The sequence below is a fragment of the Mastacembelus armatus genome, chromosome 17 (genome assembly GCF_900324485.2).
Source record: "Mastacembelus armatus chromosome 17, fMasArm1.2, whole genome shotgun sequence".
Lineage (NCBI taxonomy): Eukaryota > Metazoa > Chordata > Actinopteri > Synbranchiformes > Mastacembelidae > Mastacembelus > Mastacembelus armatus.
The window spans coordinates 18,922,896-18,936,670 of record NC_046649.1 but is presented as its reverse complement, the minus strand read 5'-3'; the positions used below and the strand labels follow the sequence as shown (position 1 = coordinate 18,936,670).

The window sequence follows — 13,775 nt, the reverse complement described above, 5'->3', positions numbered from 1 at the left end:
ACACTCACTCATCACACTATGAATGAATCACTATATGCTTATTACACAACCCTAACCAAAACATTCTGTGACAGGTACTGAAGGGTGAAAAGTGACTGAGGCAGATGAGAGACAGTCTGTGTGTTTCTCTTCCTGCCAACTCAACCATAAACAATGATTCACAATAAAGCTTAGAGCCCATCAGAATCTTGTTAGAGTTCTCGGCCAAAGACTGTCCTGCTTGAGGGACAGAGGTTGGGAACAATCTACTATTCAGTAATGACAGACACATAAACAAACTTCACCTCTTTCTCTCTCTCTCTCTCTCTCTCTCCTCCTTACAGACACACACTATTTGCATGCATGCACGTACATAACAATACAAACATAAATACACATACCGACATACAGCACAAACAAAGTATTCCACCCAACGCTTTAAAGTCTCAAGAATGGATTTGCATAAAAATGAGGGGGGATTTTTCTTCAAATATCTTACGGCTTTTATTTAAAAGAAAAAGGATGAAAAAGGGAAAAAGGCATTTGGAGCACTGGTCAGTGAGCATATCTCTTAAACAGCTGTGCAATCAGAGCCAAGACTAAGAACACACTGATCATATTTTCCTCTAGACTTCACTCTTCTGTGTTCTTCCAGCTTTGACACCTGCTAATGCAGTCTACTGCAGAAAGGTAGCATGTGCTCACAGCTCAAAGTAAGAAAGCCCACAGCCAACCTCAGTAATTAAACCAGGAGAACTGCTCCAAACTTCTGAATTTCTTAGCAATGCTTAACAGGCACAGTTTCTGTATCTGTATGTCTCAGACAGATTCTCATTACTGTCACAAATCTGTTAATGACTCAGTAGAAGACAAGTTGCAGAAAATGTTTCTCATTTTGTTCATGCTTTATCCAAAGTTGGTGGATGGAGGGCAGGTTTAGATAAACACTGGAAAATGTTTGTTTAAGTGAGGGTTAGAGATGATTGTTAGGCAAGGTTTTGTTAAGGTAAGGGTAAGAGTCTAGAACATTTCAGTCTCTGTCTGTCCATAAATATATCCGCAACAAATTTCACAGTAATCTAGCAATTAGCTTTTCAGATACATTATCACAGGTTATTGCATTAGGGAAAGAGAATTACATGGTAGAAACTAAAAATGTTGCTATTTGCAGTGCAGGTTGCCTGCAAGTAGCCAGTTTGCAATCACTAAATCTACTGTTATTAAATTTGAAGTGGAAATAATTGCAGTTTAAGATATGGCTTCATTTCTCGCTGGGCCACTACAGCGTTGATGTTGTGTGATACACTGATTAAAACTGCCTTGCAATGTGCAAAAAGCCCCAACGCTTTGACACAAAAGAAATGACTTTCTCTTCTCAGGTCTGAGAACAAAACTAATTGCTCAGTAATTCAACACCATTTCGTCTAATATGTGTTCAAACAAAAGACACCCAAAAAAATAAACCAAATGGCTGGTCTTAAACCAGCATTAAAAATAGAAAAGACTTGGTGAAAGTGCCAGGATACTTTAATCTTCCCCACTCAACTCTAATCACTGTAGCTTTCACTCTTACGTCCACTACTGTTGGAAATGTTACAAAAACTAATTTACTTTAGCTGTGCTCATTGTACTCTACCAATATTAGATGTCAGATATATAAAAAATATGCTGTAAATTGTACTGACTGTTGTTATCATTACTTCTACTTGTCATATTCTGTGTACAGTATATGTTTAACCTCTTTATCTAGTCATTTGATCTGCTTGCCGAAAAACCTAAGTGAAGAATAGAGGATCCCATTTTCAAGTGGCTCCTGTGTGGAAAGTCATCTCTGACCTGAAGGCAAACACTGTGCAGGCTGTTCTACTTAGCAAGCATTCCACACACAGACTTCAAAGACAGGCTATCGTCTTGTGAGCTACCATTCACTTCATATTTTCCACTCACTTTAAAGTTACCTGTGTTAAACCCGGTAGCTTGGACCTCCATCACATAATTGCCACCTCAGTAAGCATACAATGAGCTGTGATTCTGAAAGTCAGAGTTATTTCTCAGACCAACACAAAAAAATAATCTCACAAATTCCATGAGACATCGGTCTTTCTTTTATTCAGTCAACTATTCAAACAACTAGTGCTGAGAAGTAGCCTTTCCACAGACTTTGCCCGTGGCTTTTGCCAAGTACAAAGTACAAAGCCAATATATTTGTTCTGGCCAATAAAATTTGCCATTTACTGTATGCACAACTTAATGAAAGACAAATACAATGTCTGGGCTTAAAGCATTATTCCCTTTCACAATGGTAAATGAGAATCATTGAGAGTAAGACTTGCAATATGCTTTCAGTTACTGTACATCATTACTGAACCAGAATGGCAATTTTCTTTTTTAAAAATTCTGTCAAAAGAATTGTTTAAATCTAGTGGTGAATATCTGGATTATATTTACAAAAGAATAAATGATGGAGATTCTTAAGCAGATATTTACCACAGATTCCCATGTTGATGTAGTGTATAATTCATAAATATCATATGAAAAAAAAAAACTTACTAACTTTCATAATGATAATGACCATAAATGATAAAATAATAGTGTTTTGTAGTCTTTTGCATTGTTGCAACCTGTGAAAAAATTAAATCAATAGTCTGTCTTGCCACAAAATTAACTGTTTCAGGTGCAGGGAGTTTTTTTCCCTCTGCTCCCTGTCTAATTACCTCCTGGCTCAATCTTAAAGCTTGAAGCACAAACAAAGAGTTGTATCAAATAATCCATCTAAGTCTTTGGAAAAGAGTCAATCAGTGTAATTCCTAAAATGTCAAACTTTTCTTGTAAACCAATTCACATCATTACACACCTCAAAGACTTCGTCATCCAAGATTCTGGTGCCAAAGACAGTGATGCCCTCTGTGCTGATGACGGCCTGGTCGCTTCTGCTGAGCGGCCTGGTCACTTTCTTCTTGCAGTCCATAATGATGGTGACACTCTTTTTCTCCACGCTGATAGCTACCCGATGCCATCTGTGCAGAACACGTGCAAAACACAGAATATGCTTAATTTCTATTGTTTTATGAACATTTCACAACATCAAAAATATACTAAAGAGAATGCAGATAATTTTTGCCTTAAAACAGAGCCATACTAGTTGGCTCTCAGTCATATGCTAGGCAAAGCTTAACTGCTGGCTATACTTGTAAATTTAACTTAAAGGGGAATCATTCTGACATCCAACTCTTGGCAAGAGAGCAAGTGTATTTTCAAAAACATGAGACTGTTGCTTTAAATTTCAATTTTCACGCATGTCTTTGAGTATGTGTGACCAGAATACCAGAGAGAATCTAATCTAAGGTATTCAATATTATAACAATATCTGAAAAATGCCTGGTTGTTATGGGTTTCTTTGTAGGATAAAAGACGGCTAGATAGATGGCTAGTCTCTCGCAAGGCTGACACAGAGACAAACATTCACACTCACATTAACACCTACGGGCAAACTTAGAGTCACCAGTCAATCTAACCTGCATGTCTTAGGATGTGGGAGGAAGATGGAGTACCTGGAGAAAACCCACAAACATGCAAACTCTACACCAAATGGCCCTGGTCAACTCAGGTTCAAACTGAGAACCTTCTTGCCGTGAGGCAACAATGCTAGCCACTGCATCACTGTGCCACCCTTAATATAATTCATTACAGAAAAACAATCACACATGCAATCATTTTAAGGCACATTTGTTAGCATTTGTCCAAGTGATTAATAGCAATTATTTGTATCAGCATAATTGCACAGCTATGTGATTTATAACAATCCTGTCCATTGCTGCACATCAGTGTGTTTACACCACTGGTGTAAATTAAATGAAAAAGAAAACACTGTCAGCAAATTACCGCCAGAAATGTATTTGCTGTTTGACTTGTTCCATATGGTATTGATGACTAAACAAACATATGAAGATAATAAATCCTCAGAGCTGTGTGTCAGTTTACCAGGCTAAAAGAGTTGAGTATGTTTTGAGTGCTTGAGAAAATACATTAAGCAGAATTGGTTTTGTTTAGCATAAAATATAACCAATAAATCTGAAGAACACAAGAAGAGCCTTGAAATATATAGCTTTGGATTCCACATCAAACTTGAGTTTTTAAATTCATGACAGACAACACTTGAAATAATCAGATTGGTGAATGGGGAACAGAGAAGCAAAGATCCAGGGGACAGAAAAAAAATTTACCACCCAAATCTGACCTCCAGTGTGTTCAAGCCCTTTTGAGAACCAGTAAGTCACTTACTTCCCGTCAGCAAGGTTGATGGAGCGGAACAAGGGGTACCCCTCGGGGGCAGGCTTGCCATGCTGGTCCTCATACAGGAAGACAGGGGCATGGCCCACCTCCACGCCAAGCTGCTGGATTCCTTGCTGGTTGTACACTGACAGCAGGAAGGACTGTAGGCCAGCCTTGGGCTTGATGGTAAACAGGATGGAGAAATCTTCTGGGAACACACCACCTGAAGGTGGAATAAGCAGCAGGTATGAAGGATGGTATGTTAGCAAAGATATGTCATTTAATATGTAATTGAATTAACAATCTGGCTAAATGCACATTTTGTCAGGGGCTGTGCAGATTCACACAATTACAACAGCCGTGTTTCTAAAGACATTTCATGCATCAACTCTAGGAGCGTTTCCCTCTTTCTGAGGATGTTGTAAAATAAATAAATAAAATTTTAAAAAAATAAGAATAATTTTATATAAGTTAAAGGAATAGTTTGATGTTTTTGGAAAAACATTTCATGAGAAGATTGATACATATTGTATTTATGAAGCTATCACATGCAAGTAGATAGCTTACTATAGCAAACAGCCTGCCAATAAAAAGCAACGTGTAGTTTTTACAGCCAAAACAAACAATATATGATGTGTATATTAGGTATCTTAGGAGGTACTGGTCAGTTATTTGGACAGAGCCACACTTTGTCAGCTATTTAGCTATTTAGCTATGACTAAATGTCAAACTACTAAGTTCAGCTTGGCTTTTCCTTTGTATCTACAATAATAATATAGCCTTAAAAGGTGAACTCCAGTATATAATGTGTATTAGCTAAATGTATAGCAGCCAATTCTAGGCACTGTGTGTTCACGCAGACTCAGTTTCGCCTTATGGCCTGTCTTTTACAAATCAATCTTCTACTGATGTTATTACAAGGGTAATTGTATTGTAATGGCTAAATTGTATAAAGGGATGTTTATTAGCTCTCTGACTTTTTCTGCTCACATTAAATCCAAATGTCTAGACAACTGGACCTGGAGCAGTCTGTTTTTTTAGAGAAGCTGAGAAAGACTTGGCATATCTTGAATGGACTCAACAGTGGTGATGTAGCCACATTAATTTTACAAGGGCTGTAAATACAACAACTCAAACAAATGTCATATTTTTAAAGCTCAGTTCAATGAAAAAGTACCAAATCCTGATCAAATAAAAGGCCAGAGGACATTCTGACTTTTGATTTTGCTTCCATACAGCCACACCTCTCAAGATTAATTATACTCTATAAATTTCCTAACTCAAAGCATAAGGTGTGCCAGTAGTTTAAGCCAAAAATCACAGAGACCTACTTTCTAATGCCCTAAACTATTTTGCACTTTTCTTTTTGTGTCCATTCACACAAAAAAAACTAAGACTGGGATAATTTATTTGACAGCACTGAGTTCCTAATAAATTTATATACATTTTCTTGCCAACTCAGTTTTGAGTACATAAAATACTGGACTTTCCACACTTTGCTTCAGTTAAAAAGTAACATACTTTCAAGTGACTGTGAACTTTACTGTTATATATTATTATACAGTGCAGTTATGCTACAGCGTGTGTCCTATTTTTTTGCTGGAAAAACTGACTAGAATTTGACAAATAGCAAATTTACATCTGTCAACAGCTATTGTACGGAGTTGTAATGAGTATAAGAAGGTAGCACATTAAATAGCTTTTCTGTTTCTCCTTCTTAATAAAACAAATGTGGTACTGTTTCTCACAAATAGCCGGGTGTCAGTCTTTGACTCGCAAAATGTGCATTCAATAAAAGCTCTGCTAGGCTTCACCACATCAGCTACACCATACTCTAAGCTGCCAGCAATCAACTCCTGGAAAGACACTTTACTGACAAGATCTGTCAACAAAACAAAACAACTTCTTGTTGATTTGCTACAATAAATAGTGGGCTTCCACATAATAGCAAAGTGTGGTGAGGCTCACTCAGCCACTGCATACAGGTGCATCTTCGAGAAAATAATCTCTTAAAGTCTGCACTGTCTTTTAGAAAACAGGTGTTTCTATGACAGTTATTCATTTTATTTTTTTTTTTTTTTTATTTCATTGTGATTCAGAAATATTTTTAAGATGTTTTTTTATTTTGTTATTAAGTGATTCAAGACAGTAAAACAAAGCACCAGCTAAAGTTTCATCCAAAAAACAATTTGTTCCAATAGGCATGAAATTTTCCAAGCAGCATATCTTTAGGGGTGCCAGTGTTAGTCTGTTGGTAGGTCTGTCCATCAATAAACCAATATTAGCATTCAGCTTAAAACATTACTGCATATAACTACAGCCTAACTGTAGACTCTTATAGACTGTGTAGCTTCTTTTACAATGAGATTATGTAAGTGTTCCTGTGCAAAGCTGCTTTTGTCAGTAAAACCCAGAGAGGTTGGTAAATGTCATGAGCAGCTAAACTTACATCTGCACTAATTACCATTTTTCAGTTTCAGTGTAAATGTTGGTAATATGTGAGAAGTGATGAGTGGGCCTACCTGGGAAGAGCTGTTTAGTTGGAGTGCTGAGCTGAGCGGTTTTAGATACTCGGTAAGCAATGTCGGGATTGGATCCTCTCCGAACTGAGCAGAAGCCTGTTGTTTTCTGTATTCCTTCAGGAGAGCTCTGGAAGTCTAGCACCTTCAGTACATCCACAGGTTCAGCTGTGAAGGAAGAAAAATGAATTGATTAAATTACCTAATGGCATACTTGGGCAGCAAAATTACATTACATTTGCATCGCAATGAGCCATTGGAAAAATTAATTTGTCTGAAGCTCCTAAGTGACCAACAAATTCTTTCCCACACTCAGAATCTATGTGCTTTTAGTACTTTTAAGTGTTTGTTTGGTGTTGATTGATTGAAAACTTTCCTTTATTTGGTGTTTTATTTTACACATTAAGTTGGACAGATGCAGACAGGAACCATGAGGAAAGTGAGAGCGGGTATGACATATGGCACGCAACAAAGCTCACCGAACTGTGGACATTGTGTGTTTGTGGCACGCTCTGTAACCATTTAGCTTCAAAGGCAATCTGACTGTTTTGAAGTAGTCTCTGATGCTGCACCCATTGGCAGCTACATAGATTTGAAAGAAAATGACTTCCCTAATCAGAAGTCAGTATGTAAATAAGTTGCTGTTTCACAGTCTCTTAAATGTTTGAGTAAACAATTATTCTGCTGGATATGCAGGCGGAGTGTATCTTGTTTACTGAAAATGAACAACTGCCTGCTAAAGCCACATTCACTGCACATTATTACTAAATAAATCAAACTAATTATAAATTCTTCTTCGTCTTCTTTTCCTTTCAGCTGCTCCCTTCAGGGGTCGCCACAGCGAATCATCTGCCGCCTTTTAACCCTTTAAATACATATAATATTTAAATTAACAAAATTAATATTATATCTGAGATTAGAGAAAAAATTCTTTAAATGATAATGTATTATAAGTCTACATACTGTAAAACATGCGCATCAGTTTACAGGCATATTTCAACAGTTCACAGAAGGTCTAACAGGACTTGGAATTTTGATGATAAATCAACATTTACACCCTTTACTCCCCTTGCCTGTTCAAAGACTGTTGGCCATATCTGTCAGTTCAAGCTGTTGTTCGTTTATGAGCTGCCGTGGCAAAGGAGCAGTAAAAATGTTAGGAACCATTCAGCAGACATAATTGCCCCCCTCCTCAACTCCACCATTACCCCCACAGCCAAATACCACAGCATCTATGGGATGATAAAACCAACCGCTGCTGTTCACTGGGTCTTTGGAATACGAAGAACACCGGGGGGGGGACCTAGAACGTGGGGTTGAAACTACTGCACAGTGCAGTTACACTTTCATTTTTTCTGTCTCCTGCAATAGAAAGTTAGATGCTGTGGTGGAGTCATGGAATATTCTTTATTGCAGTGATCAATGGGGAGAAATGCAGCAATCATACATGATTAGAGTGAACTCCAGTGGCAGAGAAGTCAGCACTTACAGCGGGCTTACATCGCACATACCATGAGACAAATATTTGACTGCACCCACTCATGTGGTTAACAAAGAAGAACTGTTCACCGATCTGTACCTAACACGACATGTGATAGTCACATACCACTCAAACAGCCTCTGTCTACACACAATAACAGCAAAACACTTGAGGGTGAGATTATTTTAAACACAGCAACCTCTCAACTTCATCATGTCAAATACCAAAAACATTCAGAAGGTTTAAAATGATTAATCTACTTTTTCCATTACAGTGGATAGGATAGCACCTTTTCATACACGTTTTAAGTCTGAATACATCACTGAATTCAAGCTTTTCTTCTATGACAATGTGCTCTGAAGTCATTTGTCCATACTTGGCAATGTCAACTGAAGTAATCCATTTATTCTAAAATACAAGCATGCAACAAATTTATCTGTCTCCCTATGAAACAGATGCTTATCATAGACCAACCAATACTAGATTTTTGAGGCCAACGTCATCGAATTTATCAGTCTAGCTGTAGAGTTCACAGGCAGTTATTTTATGTATTTCTAACCTATATTTATGAGGACAATATTTAATTACTGTAAAGTAAAAAAAAGTGTCTAGAAATCACAATTACAGGATAACAGCAAAATGTTACCTTACAGTAGCCTATCTACTCATATCAAAGCCCCTCAGAGTAGAGAAGTGTGCAAAGTTATTGCTTATAGTCTGAATCAACTTTTCGTTTGCGACCAGGACGCACTATGTGCTCTTTTAAAAGATACATACTGTAGTGTGACTTTCTTCATACCCATGAGGAGTCTTTAAATCAAACTTTGTGTTTTAATTGCTAATATGAAAGTGACATTAACTCAAAAATGAAATATTCTTCTATGTATGACATCCTCCAAATGTAATTACTTATCTGTACTGTGTTACATACATATACATATGGTACACATAGGTTAAAAAATATATGGCAACCTCACATACAGCAGATTGTATTGGCATGATGAAAACCTAGATCATTAAAAGTGGCCATAGGCGATTCCACCCAACTAAGAAGGCAGAAAGAAAATCACTAAAACTTGAAAACCAAATCCACTCCAAACCAAACTTAGTGCAACCCAAAGTAGTAAAAACTAATTGTTACAAAAACCACAGGGGAAAAAAAAAAAAACAACACAGACACCACATAACTCACGTGTCTTCTCAGTGGGTCAAGAGGCAGGATGTCTCCTCCTTCAAAGGCCCAACAATGATAAACAGCATCTGAATGGTCAGTTTAAAATCCCACTGAGAAGATAAGGCTTTTAAGGGATGGCAGATACCAGGCTTAATGTGAAAGCTCCCTTCCACGAAAAATAAATACAGATTCATGTGCTTGATACCAGCAAGAAAACGTTGTGGGAAAATGATTTCATGGGATCAGACTGAGGTCCTTGTTGTAAGAAATTTCATCAAATTTTTAATACTGCACTGCATGAACCGCAAAGAAGGTTTGGTCCAGACACACAGAATAACTAAAATATGATACACTTGTGGTGAAAATTTAATTTAATGAAATATAATGTAAAAAAAAAAAAAAAAAATACAGTGTTACAAGCCTTTTCCCCATCAATGGAGGAACCACATGTTATTCCTTTAATGTGAAATATACACCCTGAACTGTGTCTCCTCTCTAAACATTTCAACATCTCTGGTAGCAAAAAAGGGACGAATTTAAAAATATACGCCTATTTACCTTTTCCGTTTTTCTAAGTCATGTGGCACATGAAGGCAGGAAGTGCTGATTGAGCAGTTCCTGTTAGCTTTTAGTGACCATGAGGGGGTCTAATGGGTGGGGCTAGAAATCCACATGCTGGATCCATTATGGAACTGGCACCACTCCCTCTCCTCCCCCTAACTAAAACATACATGGGACTAAATTGAGAAAGCCCCATCCCTGTAGCTACTTCTCCTGTGACCAGAAAAATAACAACTTGAATGATGAACTGCCTTGATTTTAAGCTCAGGGACTGTGTCTTGAGTTTTCGCTCTTTAGATGTTGTGCAGATCTACTCTTTTGGCGCTGGAGAGAACTAAAGTAATTTATGCTGATACAGTATGGGTGCGGATCATGTGATGCCACCGTTCATTCATGTACACTGTTTAGAGGATACACATCAAGCAAGCAGCACTGCTGGGAAATCATACAAGGAACAATGTCTTTTCTTTTGATGTCTATTAAATTCAGTCCCACTGAAAATTTTAAACAGAGAGAAAGATTAAGTAAAAAACACTTTATGACTGACACTGCACAAAGACCAATTTAACAGACATGGGGTTCATTTTGTCCTAAAGACTACCAGATCCACTATTTGCTTGAACACAGACAGAATAAAACACAAATGGGAGACACCAAATGCCAAGTTTTAAACCTCACACCAAATGTCTCATAAAAAGGAAAATAGTCTGTGGCTCTTCTGAATATTGTCCCAAGTACAGAGCTACTGGTTCCTGAAAAAAATAGCCTGGACTGAAGGTCTCTTTGTGAGTTTCAGAATGCCTTTCTGCATTACTGCATACCTCAAGGCCTCATATATTCCAGATGTGCTGAATTGGCCAGGAACCCCCCTACACACACCCGCCCACCCGACTCTTCCACCCCCTCCTTCCACAACCATCGCTTCACAGAAGCCCTGAAGAACAGGCAATATCCCAAATCCATTAAAGACCCTAAATGAGTAGGCACAGCTTTCTGAAAGATTTTCAGGCTCACAGGAGTTTGAGCCAGCTTGCTACAGTATACCCCAACACATCCTAAGACTCCCATCCTTCCACTCTTAAAAAGAGAAAAGCCATATTCTAATGATAAGAGTGAAAACCACAAGAGAAAAAAGACAGTTCTCTTGTGCTAAACTTACCAAGGCCGTTTCAGACTCTCCATGGTTTTGTCTGAGGGGTAATGTGTCACCATCTCCCTTACTGATTCTGGGAACTTGTGATATACTATCTGCCATGTTAACAAGTTACTAACGTGACAAAGGAGTGCAATTTCCCCTGAGGCAGCGAAGCATGTAGTGACAATGGAAACCTCTGTTAAAATCATTAAAGCAATTTTGCCAACAGACGCTAACAGTAAAATACCACTTTCGGCTGCACAGGTAACATTTAAAGCACTCCCCATCTCATCAGAGCCATACATTTGGACGTTTAGGTTTACACTTGTGATTAACTTTTAAATCTGTGACATTCTGACTTAATGTCTCTGTGGCTCTGTGGTCATGCAGCAGCATCTTGGGATGTCTTGTCAGTCCTTTCTGTGTGACTGCCATCTACCGAGAGCTGGCAATGTAGGCAACAATTAAGGCACACTGGAAAGCCTGTAAATGTTTGCTAGCACATCATGCAATTATGGTTACTTTAAGTATCAGTCAAAGTGAAGAAAGATGAGCAATGGGCAAGTCATGCCACTCTGGTATTTGTTTTCATGATCTCTTCATTGTTGCAGAACTCTCAGCAATTTGCTCTGCTGAATTATTTCTTTGTGACTGGATTTGTATGAAGGTACAAAACATAATGATTATAAGTCAAGAAATGTCTAGACATGATGCAATATAATGACCAGCCATTGTATATAGCAGCTTTTGATTCATATTCCATAAAGCCATGAAAAAACATTTTAAATGACTATATTTCATTATTATGGCTCTGGTACAAGTAACTGCATAATAACCAACTGATGTCAAAACCACATAAGCAGCAACATGACAGACAGATAGCTTTGACACGCATAGATTTATCTGGGCTAAAGCCACAGAACAATATGGATTTCTCAGAAAAAGCAAGTATAAAAGAAGTAGTCAATGTGACCCACATATGTGTTTTTAAAGCAGAGAAAATACTCCAGATTTTTTTTTTTCCCTTTTTCCATCAACGCCCCTTCTTGGACTTGGTGAGCCCCCAGATAATATGGAATGATGGTGATCCTTCAGGTCAGAGTGACTTTCATTCCCAGGATTCCAAGTCTTGTGCCCCAGTGTATTAAATCAACTTAATTACAAACTACTAGATATTGACAGTTATACTGCTTTATAGTAAACTCCATCATCTGTTAGGTTGTGATTTCAGTAAAGCGCCCACAGCTCACTAGACAAAATACAAAAAGCAAAATTTGTGCTGATATAATTTATACATTTTTCAATTTCATATCAGGTTCTGGTGGTTTTGGAAAAACTTAAATGTACTATCCGTGCGCTAGAAGTTATATCACCAAACGTCGTGCGTAAAAGTTGCACGTAACGTCTTAACGGTTTCCAGTAGCACTGCCAAGTGATGAAGTGGAATGCCAGTGCACGCTGGATGTTTTCTGTGATAATCTTAGCTTCTCAAATTATGCAGCAGAGCGTAAATTATACCAGAACTTTGACCACTGAGGACAGACCGATCATTTTTTACCCACACACTTTTTACACTTGCGTATTTGTGTCAACACCGTCTTGCTGACCACACCTGGCAGACTTTACCTAATTAAATACTAGAAGACTATAAGCCAAACCATAAGGCTTGACCGTCGGTTTGACCAACAATAAACCTTACACTCCATGAATTTAGACATGTTACACCTGAAGATATATTGTTACATTTTGACGCAAATGTTTGGGGTAATAACTTCACATTTCTCAACAAAACGTAGAGACACACTGGTGACACAGTAGACGTCATGGTAAAGTTCCTAAACACCTGGATGTGGGTACAAACTCTACCTGAGGTCAGATAGTAAACTTTTAAAAACTACCAGCCTCAACCATAATTGCATTGAAGATAACCACAACAAAAAACTGCTTCTATTGGACATAATTAGCAACTGAAAAGGTGCACAAACTAGGTGAGTCTGGCTGCCAGTGCTTTGTATTAATAGGAAGAAAAGTTAACAGCCTGTCGGTGGCTACCACCTATGGGCGGTCTGCCAGCCTGCAGGACGCTGTCAGGCTGTCCGGGATGCCCTGGAGTTGGCACTGTGAGTGAGGTGTGCAGCAGCATGCAGCTCCTTACCTGCTCTGACATTGTCTGCTTGTAGAATTAATATTAATGTGACCACTGCGGTTAGCGTTGAATCCAATTGCCACCTTTTCGTTTTCCACCTGGTGGTCCACCTTTGCATCTCCATGGTGAGCGCCCGCAGCTGTACAGAAAACGGGCGACTTTCAATAAATTTCGGTCCCTTCCACAATCCACAGAGAGTGTGCTTATACTACAGCTCCATGTGTGAAAGTATAAAGATGCCTCTCACAGCCAGACTGGGCCCTCCAGATCCGCTCACCTTAAGCCCAGCTCTCAGACTGATGGTGAATGACTTTCATGAAAAAAAAAAACCGCAAACCACTCCGTTCCCTGAGAGTTGCGCACCATGAGGAGGCAGGACAAACCGGCTGCAAGATACTGACACTGGAAAATCCTCCCTTCATCAAATCACCAGTCAGGAAAGTTGTCTCTGGAACCGCCCCCGTACTTTGGAAGCGGTCTGTGCAGCATGAGGCTGAGCATCACTACAT

General features: G+C 38.5%; 1 protein-coding gene across 2 annotated transcripts in view; it reads right to left on the bottom strand.

Annotated features, from left to right (window-relative positions):
* LOC113134672 (collagen alpha-1(XI) chain-like) overlaps positions 1-13,569 on the bottom strand; it is a 76,542-nt gene extending 62,973 nt beyond the window's left edge. For both annotated transcript variants that reach the window (XM_026314142.1, XM_026314143.1), the window contains exons 1-4: positions 13,276-13,569; positions 6,774-6,938; positions 4,261-4,474; positions 2,834-2,996 (exon numbers count right to left, since the gene is read on the bottom strand). In XM_026314142.1, the coding sequence (XP_026169927.1) occupies positions 2,834-2,996; positions 4,261-4,474; positions 6,774-6,938; positions 13,276-13,390 (657 nt within the window). In that variant the 5' untranslated portion in view covers positions 13,391-13,569. The remainder of the gene's footprint in view (positions 1-2,833; positions 2,997-4,260; positions 4,475-6,773; positions 6,939-13,275) is intronic.
* Positions 13,570-13,775: the final 206 nt, after the last annotated feature.